This window comes from Centruroides sculpturatus, unplaced genomic scaffold, assembly GCF_000671375.1.
Source record: "Centruroides sculpturatus isolate CEXI.00-Female unplaced genomic scaffold, Cexi_2.0 scaffold636, whole genome shotgun sequence".
NCBI classification, from domain to species: domain Eukaryota; kingdom Metazoa; phylum Arthropoda; class Arachnida; order Scorpiones; family Buthidae; genus Centruroides; species Centruroides sculpturatus.
In genome coordinates this window covers 295,535-304,727 of record NW_019384931.1, presented here as the reverse complement: position 1 = coordinate 304,727, position 9,193 = coordinate 295,535, and the positions used below count along the sequence as shown (strand labels likewise).

The 9,193-nt window shown below is 31.0% G+C and overlaps 2 protein-coding genes and 1 long non-coding RNA gene across 3 annotated transcripts in view; 1 reads left to right on the top strand and 2 right to left on the bottom strand.

Annotated features, from left to right (window-relative positions):
* Nucleotides 1–780: 780 nt before the first annotated feature.
* On the bottom strand, nucleotides 781–1,600 carry LOC111631992 (peroxisomal acyl-coenzyme A oxidase 3-like). The gene is made up of 2 exons (XM_023376339.1): nucleotides 1,156–1,600; nucleotides 781–1,074 (listed from the first exon to the last, which is right to left on the bottom strand). Exons 1-2 carry the CDS (start codon nucleotides 1,285–1,287, stop codon nucleotides 958–960), a joined length of 249 nt encoding a protein of 82 aa, XP_023232107.1. The 5' UTR covers nucleotides 1,288–1,600; the 3' UTR covers nucleotides 781–957.
* Nucleotides 1,601–2,828: 1,228 nt separating this feature from the next.
* Nucleotides 2,829–9,193, bottom strand: part of LOC111631993 (peroxisomal acyl-coenzyme A oxidase 3-like) — a 42,539-nt gene continuing 36,174 nt past the window's right edge. Inside the window, exons 12-14 of the mRNA XM_023376340.1 lie at nucleotides 4,342–4,477; nucleotides 3,207–3,361; nucleotides 2,829–3,125 (exon numbers count right to left, since the gene is read on the bottom strand). Coding sequence (XP_023232108.1) covers nucleotides 3,009–3,125; nucleotides 3,207–3,361; nucleotides 4,342–4,477 — 408 coding nt within the window. The 3' untranslated portion in view covers nucleotides 2,829–3,008. The remainder of the gene's footprint in view (nucleotides 3,126–3,206; nucleotides 3,362–4,341; nucleotides 4,478–9,193) is intronic.
* On the top strand, nucleotides 8,190–8,680 carry LOC111631994. The gene is made up of 2 exons (XR_002757790.1): nucleotides 8,190–8,339; nucleotides 8,408–8,680. It is a non-coding gene; the product is annotated as an uncharacterized LOC111631994 (long non-coding RNA).

Below are 9,193 nucleotides of genomic sequence, written 5' to 3'. Positions count from 1 at the left end.
GTCAGTTACACGCGTATAATTTTAAGTTAATCCTTTGAGGATTAACCGTGCAGGCCCAACCTTGAGTAATTCCTGGTTGTGTGTGGGGGAAAACGTAACAGTTTTGGCGAACTGTACCAACCACCGGAGTAGATTCGAAAAACCATTTGATTCTCCAGCACAGTTTCAGACTGCGCGGGCTGATCTTAACGTGTGTGCCATCGTGCCGTTCAGTTTCGAGACCGTTGAGTAGTTAGAAGTTAGAACAATGTCTTGTGAATGTTTGGAAGAATTATTTTCTATAACCTTATTAACTTTTATTATTTATAACCTAATAAATTAATTTTTCAGGTTATAAATTAGTTTCAGATCAAAAATTTCTCGAGTAAATTAAAATTATAAATAATTTTAATATTTAGAAAACTTCACAAGTTTCCAGAATGACTTACCACTTTGTGGTCTTTTTACACAGGCAGGACGCGAAACTTCTTGCTGCAGCCGTTTCCGTACACCCACAACGCGTTCCGGGTGCCGAGTCTCGAGTTATGTACTGTAAGTAGCAACACAAATGTGTTGCTACTTACAGTACTTACAGTGGAGTGTCGCGTGGTATCAAACTCATACAGCGAGACTATTCACTGAACGAGTTGGTACCATCTGACATTCCCAACACGTTTGTATTGTTACACACAACTCGAGACCAGACACACGGGTCGTGTTTTACGCTCGCCGAGCAATTTGATCTTTGAGCCTAACATAGATTATAGTAAATTCTTTTGTAATAAAATGAAACACTTTACAAACTTTCCCAATTTTATTTAACCAAAAACAACAAATTGCATAAAAATTATGCAGATCGAAATTATACATATTAAAAAGCATAATAATAATAATAATAATACTGGTTTTAATGATAAACTCATAAAAAATAAAATGCAGATATAAAATGGAATGGCAGTAAAAACGCAGAAGATTTTTTTAAAGTTTAGCTCGTATAGAATGAACCGAAGGTTTTTTGAGAAATTCCTTCCACCAGAACGGCCTGTCTTGCGCTCCCGATCTCTGAACAATGGCATTATAAAGATGTTCGTAAACCTATAAATTGTATTCGAAAATATTTACTTTCCGTCATAGTAAACAGTTTGAAATTAAGATAGGTTTTATAAAAATACTTACTTGTCCATCAGAATTTCCGAGAACAGAATTAAGAATAAAATCTGGAGGAGAAATTACGTCTGCAAGAGCTATGGCTTCGTTTTTAAGGAAGGAGCACAATGACAAAATTCCGTCTTTAATCAGAGACGCCATCTTTCCTTCTTTAAAATATTCGCCTGTTTTAATAGGATACGTAAAAAAAATTAATACATTTGGAAAGAAACAAATTTTAATTAAGACTAAAAACGTGATTATTATTAAATTTGAAATAAACTTTACTTGTTTCCTAAATTATTGGAAGAATGAGAAATAAAACCACCAAGTATTTCTAATAAGTAATTATTTTCAAATTTGTGCGTATATAGAGAACACCCAAAGCAATTAAAAAAACTACTTACTTATTTGGAACAGTCAACAGTAGGCACATGTGGCTAGTGATCAACATCCATGGATGAGATTATATATATATATACATATACATACATTGAAAAAATGTTTGAAATAACATGTAAAGTAAACTAACTTTTTTTTATAAGAACTTTCTAAAAGGAACACTATGCTAGACACGATGAATTGTTCTGTGCATATTCATTACAGCGAACAGAATATCAAGAATTCAGTGCACTTGCAAAATTCTCGCAGGCAATGATTTAATTAACCTTTTAAATAAATACCTTAAAGTAAAAATATGTATACCTTTTTATTCTTTCTCTAGCGATTGTGATCCGTTATCCGAAATTGTCCCGCTCAGATTATTTCCGATAATCGATAAAATACGAACTTAATTCTTAAATTGGCAACGGAATATCCAAATTGGTTTCGTGATTATTAGTTTCCTGGGTACGAGTGGGGCGAGCCNTTGTTTTAATATCCAAGTAAATTAAAACATGACAACTTAAAATAAGACAAAGTTTAATAAATTCTTTTTAATTATTAAATTATAAAATTAATTTGCGATAATAATGTTTACAATTTGTACTAATATCGGATGTGGTTGAGAATTATTAATATATATTCGTCTATAAAATTTAATCCATGAATTTTTTTGGTAGTAAAATCGACTTGTCATTGATCTTTCGCTGATAATTGATGCTTTTTAACATAATCTATAGCCCAAGATTTCTCTTGAAAAATTAATTTTGTGATCTGAAATAATTCCATTAAAAAATTATTCGTATGAAAAATTAATTTTGTGATCAGTGCTACCCAAACCACTACTACTACTATTTACACCAAAGATTTCTATGCATACTTTTTTCCCTCGAGTTTTAATAGAATTTGTTGCCAATAAACATCAGTGGCGTAATAATAAACACAGTAGCGAACATAACTGGCGCCCGGGCCGCGACACTATATTGGCGCCCCCTCACCCTCCGGAAACAAATTTTGTTTTTCTTGGAAACCAAAATTTGGCGTTCTGGGTGCCGAGTCTCCAGTTATGTGCTGTAAGTAGCAACACAAATGTGTTGCTACTTACAGTACTTACAGTGGAGTGTCGCGTGGTATCAAACTCATACAGCGAGACTATTCACTGAACGAGTTGGTACCATCTGACATTCCCAACACGTTTGTATTGTTACACACAACTCGAGACCAGACACACGGGTCGTGTTTTACGCTCGCCGAGCAATTTGATCTTTGAGCCTAACATAGATTATAGTAAATTCTTTTGTAATAAAATGAAACACTTTACAAACTTTCCCAATTTTATTTAACCAAAAACAACAAATTGCATAAAAATTATGCAGATCGAAATTATACATATTAAAAAGCATAATAATAATAATAATAATAATACTGGTTTTAATGATAAACTCATAAAAAATAAAATGCAGATATAAAATGGAATGGCAGTAAAAACGCAGAAGATTTTTTTAAAGTTTAGCTCGTATAGAATGAACCGAAGGTTTTTTGAGAAATTCCTTCCACCAGAACGGCCTGTCTTGCGCTCCCGATCTCTGAACAATGGCATTATAAAGATGTTCGTAAACCTATAAATTGTATTCGAAAATATTTACTTTCCGTCGTACTAAACAGTTTGAAATTAAGATAGGTTTTATAAAAAGACTTACTTGTCCATCAGAATTTCCGAGAACCGAATTAAGAATAAAATCTGGAGGAGAAATTACGTCTGCAAGAGCTATGGCTTCGTTTTTAAGGAAGGAGCACAATGACAAAATTCCGTCTTTAATCAGAGACGCCATCTTTCCTTCTTTAAAATATTCGCCTGTTTTAATAGGATACGTAAAAAAAAATTAATACATTTGGAAAGAAACAAATTTTAATTAAGACTAAAAACGTGATTATTATTAAATTTGAAATAAACTTTACTTGTTTCCTAAATTATTGGAAGAATGAGAAATAAAACCACCAAGTATTTCTAATAAGTAATTATTTTCAAATTTGTGCGTATATAGAGAACACCCAAAGCAATTAAAAAAACTACTTACTTATTTGGAACAGTCAACAGTAGGCACATGTGGCTAGTGATCAACATCCATGGATGAGATTATATATATATATATACACATACACATACATTGAAAAAATTTTTGAAATAACATGTAAAGTAAACTAACTTTTTTTTATAAGAACTTTCTAAAAGGAACACTATGCTAGACACGATGAATTGTTCTGTGCATATTCATTACAGCGAACAGAATATCAAGAATTCAGTGCACTTGCAAAATTCCCGCAGGCAATGATTTAATTAACCTTTTAAATAAATACCTTAAAGTAAAAATATGTATACCTTTTTATTCTTTCTCTAGCGATTGTGATCCGTTATCCGAAATTGTCCCGCTCAGATTATTTCCGATAATCGATAAAATACGAACTTAATTCTTAAATTGGCAACGGAATATCCAAATTGGTTTCGTGATTATTAGTTTCCTGGGTACGAGTGGGGCGAGCCGAAAGCACAGACATGAAAAGATGTCTTGTGCTAGAAAAGCGGCTAAGAAAACCAATGGCACAATCTGTTTACTTTGAATTGAATTTTGCTTACCTAGCTGCTTGCCATATATTTTTTAATTAAATATATTTTACCTAAACAATAAACATCTTGGATAAAAATATTACTAAAAGATGTTTTAGTAACTAATAACTTTACTTTTAATCGTACCACGATGATTTTATCTTATATAATACCATTTGAGTATTTGTATCTATCGACATTTAATAATTTAAAAATTTAATTGAAATTACCTTCGTAAAAAATTGCTAAATGTTTTTCTAAACTCCAGAGAGCGTACAAAGAACACACTTTCTTTAATATAGACGACAGGACGACGTCAACCGTTTCTTCGGTAATAAAATCGTAAAACCTCTGAATTATGGAAAGCTGAAAAAATTATACGTATATTAAACTTATTAATATCTTTCGTTATAAAGAATAATTTAACGGGTATAAAAAAATATGTTGAAGTTTAATTAATTATCTTAAAATGAATACTGTATTAAAAATTTAATTACTATTAAGACACACGATTTTGTTTAAGTAGCACCCACGATAAAAATGATATAATACAATTTCTAGCCATTCCAATTAAAATAAAATTTAAATATTTATTAATAATTTCATCATCATCATGGGACTGATGGATTGTATCCTACTCTGCTAATTAATAATGATGCATGGTGCTATGCCTAATCAGAAAAACTTACTGTAGTTATATAGACCTACTATTTGTACATGTATCTGTATTTGTATTTAAGGATTTCTTGTGCGATGTATTTAGTATGTACTTTCTGTAATGTGTTGTGTGTACTGAAGCACTGATGTATCTGGATTTTTGTTGTGTATGAGGCAGGACCTGTGTGAGTAAGAAATAATGATACGATCAAGAAATATCTCATCTGTTCTCCAAGGAAGCTTTAGTTCTCTTTTTGTTTTCCATGGGCAAGTTCTGAGTATTTACTAAGTTTTTCAGGGCATGTATTTTGTATTTTGTGGGTGTCTATGATGTATACGTTTGTTTTACTGGTCAGTAAATGTTTGGTGTTATGGCGTTTGGTCTGTTCTGACAGATTGTTTTGTACATGATTATGGCTTGGCAATAGTATATTTTGCACAAACTGTTTTCTATGACCATTTGAGGTACGTATTTTTAATGAGTGTGTAGTAGTTTGTACTTCTGTGCAAACACAATGACTTTGTGTTTTGATGGATTATATTTTCTATTTAGTTATGTTAATGTAAGTAGTCAGTTTGTGTTAAAAGCTTGCAAACCAATTTGGTAATGTATAATTTTGTGCATGATTTGTATTTCCTACAAGTGTCATCTGAGGGTTCTGTGGCTCACTTCTTACATCTGCTCATATCAAATATAATGCATCTGCTCTGTTATCAGAAGGACAGTGATGCTTTCATCTAGTGCATAGACTCAGAACAGCTGAATTCATCATTTCATTCCAGAATACAAATGCACATCAATGAATGGAGATACCCCCTTTTCTCCAATAAAAAGAAGTTTAAACTTGAGAAATCCACTGAAAAAGTCAAGGCCTCTGTCTTCTGGGATGCTTTGTCAATTTGTGGAACCAAGAAAAACAGTCCAAGATACAGTTATTGTGAAACATTGCATGACTTCAATTAGCAATCTATTGAAAGCATCTCAGACTTCTCATTGATGGAATGCTCCTGTTGATGACAATTCCACTCCTCACACTGCCAAGATGCTGCATAAACTGTGAAACTCAGATAGAAACATCTTCACCATACAGTCCATATCTAATATCAAGTGACTTTCACATATTCTCAACAGTGAAGGAAGATCAATGTTTCAGAACAAATCAAGGTATGAAAGATCTATGTTGTATGATAATACTTCTGTAGGCAGGGCACAACTTTCTACACTCAAGCACAGGCATCTACTACAACTTTTCCAATGAGACAAAGGAATATACTCCCACTACCATAATTATTGTTTGAATCAGACTGAGCTTATATCAAGTAATTTACCATACTACTGAGTGAACAGAGAATAAAATTTTCCAACACTCCTAAGAAAATTAATAATAAAGTTCCAACTTCCAAATCCTTTCACACATGGTCACTAAGGCTTGATCCAGTAAGGACAATTGACTTATTTGTCCCAGTGAACACTTGTGTACATGTACATAACATTTCCAAATCCTAATTAAATACTGAGAAAAATGTCTCAATGTTATAGGCAATTATGTAGAGAAGCAAAGAATAATTAGTGTAAATTTCAAACATTTGCATATTTTAGTTATAATAAAAATGGAACACTTAATACAAAGGTAGTACAAATTTTGTATTATAAGTGTAGTTTAACTTGCATTTTTCAGAATATTCTAATTCTGATAATAATATCTAATTTAAAACACAGTAAAAACTGCTTATTGTTAATTTGAAATACTAATTATTTCTTCCTCTTAATTAATGATAGAATCATTTGAATTTCCTTTTTTCACTCTACTAATATGTTGTTCATTAGAAATTACCCATATGCATCTATGCCTGATAGAATTTATGCTACAACTTTTTAGTTGTAACAAAGTATTTTTTGAAAGAAAAACTTTGAGAACTATTTTAAAAAGATACCATAAATTCATTTCATTCTTGGACTGTTTTTCTTGGTTCCACAAATTGACAAAGCATCCCAGAAGACAGAGGCCTTGACTTTTTCAGTGGATTTCTCAAGTTTAAACTTCTTTTTATTGGAGAAAAGGGGGTATCTCCATTCATTGATGTGCATTTGTATTCTGGAATGAAATGATGAATTCAGCTGTTCTGAGTCTATGCACTTTCATTCATTTTTCACTGTTTCAAAAACCTAGGTCATCCTATACACATGAGCAAAGGATTCTTTGCGTTTTTGCAATAATTTCTATAAACCATATATAGTTCATGCTGCCATTATAGGTCTACAGTCTATTAGTCTATTTATCATAAGTTGTCATCTACTGTAAACAAATTAAGACACATCCCTCTTTGTTTATTGGTTTAATCCTATGTCCATCAATTAAAAACTGCATTGCATCTCATTCATCCGCAGAAAATGCTTATTATTTATAAAATCATTAATGAAATACAGGTCACTTAGCAATGATTATAAATGTACTTATTTCATATAAGTTAAATGGTTATTTTTAATGAATTATTCTGAATCATTAAAAATAAACTTTTTCTAGTCATAATATGCATTATAATGTTATTCATCACATATTATGGCAAATATAGTTTTTTTCTTTAATACATGCTTTTGACACTTTATTTGTGGTTAAATGAAATAAAATTAGAATTGTATTAATAAATCTAATTTTCTTTATTTTGATCTCTAAAGTCACACCTCGTCCTATAAGCGGAATTGTATTATATGCAAGTAAATACGGTAAGTTTTGTGATATCTTGGTCCTTCTAAAAGGTAAAATTTAGATATTTACATCTTTAAACTATAAAGATAACTTATGAAAATTGTTCTCAAACTTCTTTACAAAATATTTTGTTACAGTTTATTATTTACAGGATAAATACCATCAGAAACAAGTAGCGTTAGCCCACTATTAGAGGGCACTGCATTAGCCTACTAACCTTGCTTCAAACATTTGCACTAGTGGAAATTTGAATCCAAATAACTCAAATTTTCATCAGTGAGTTGGTTGAATAAAATATATTATAATGGGCTCTCCTCTACATGAATCCATGTAGAAGAGAGCCCATGACTCATGAGTCCATTAGGCAAGCCCATAGTCATGGGTATATGAAGACAAATGTACCCATGACTAAAAAAAAAAAAAACTTAACTGCCTTCAGGATAGTAAAGTCAAAAATGAAAAGAAAAAACAGTAAAATATTTAATTCTGATGATAACCAGTATAGATTTATCAAATTACCTCAAAAAATGCTAATGACAATGGCTGGCAAAAGTACACTTGTGAGTTATTCCGAGCAGTAAAAGTATTTTCCCCTTTTCTTATTTCATTTTCTAATTTTTCATGGCTGCCTTTTAATAGATAACAAACTAGCCACTGATAGGCAGATAATATTACTATAAAGAAAAAAAAAACAGAATTCAATAAAATATANGGTGGACGTCAGATTCTTAATTTAGGAAGTGGATGTTGGAACCTCGGAATAATACTTCACGAATTAGGCCACGTTATTGGCTTCTATCACGAACATAATCGACCGGATCGTGATAAATATATTAAAATTTTGTGGAATAATATTGAAGAAGGTAAGTCATACTGTTCAATGTAGTTTTATGCATAAATAGTTTGAACTGATGATTTTTTTTACGAGCAGAACATAAGAGTTCGTTTCTGATGTACGATAAGAACTTCTTGAGAATATGTGACCATTATAGTTACGATAGCATTATGCATTATGGTCCTAAATCCTTCGCTAAATATGGTAAAATAAGTTTAATGCCAACTCTTCCAAATGTTACCATTAAAGAAATTTACGAATGGGACTCTCTGTTACAATCCGACATTGAATGTATTAACAAGTTATATGAATGCGAATAAATTCTGTTGTAAATATATAGCCTAAATAAAATTTAGTTCATTATCTGAATTCTTTTGGGAAAACTTAATTTTATGCTGGAAATAATTACATTTTTTCTTTTGTTAAATGGTATAAATATCCTACTTCATACACAAGTATGTTTTATAGCTCTATACTGTACTTAATTTGTCTAATATGGATTATTTAATGGTAAATAAATAATAAAACAATGGGATCGGTTATTCAAATATTAAAAATTAATAAATTCTAAAATTTTTTTCCCTTTAAAAAAACCTTTAAGAAATACAAGTGAATTCACTTTTTAAATCCGACTTCGATAGAGTTTAAAAACAGAGAAAGACCAGAAAATCACTTTCACTAATTCTTACTTTATTTTTCTATTTTTATCCAATTTTTTATCCATATATATTTCGCTTGTCAGCCTCATCAGTGGATATTACATTGTTACGTTGCCAGTACTTTTATACTCTATCAAGCTATCCCAGCATGCATTAACACATGCGCCACTATTTAAATTTATACAATTTACATGTCCTTTAATACAATAATGTTCTATGATGC

What these genes read in the sequence shown, in the direction of transcription:
- LOC111631992 (XM_023376339.1), bottom strand. Translation starts at nt 1,287, where the DNA reads ATGGCGTCTCTGATTAAAGACGGAATTTTGTCATTGTGCTCCTTCCTT. An exon ending in TCGGAAATTCTGATGGACAA is followed by an intron (nt 1,075 to 1,155) that starts GTAAGTATTTTT and finishes TACAATTTATAG; the next exon opens with GTTTACGAACATCTTTATAA.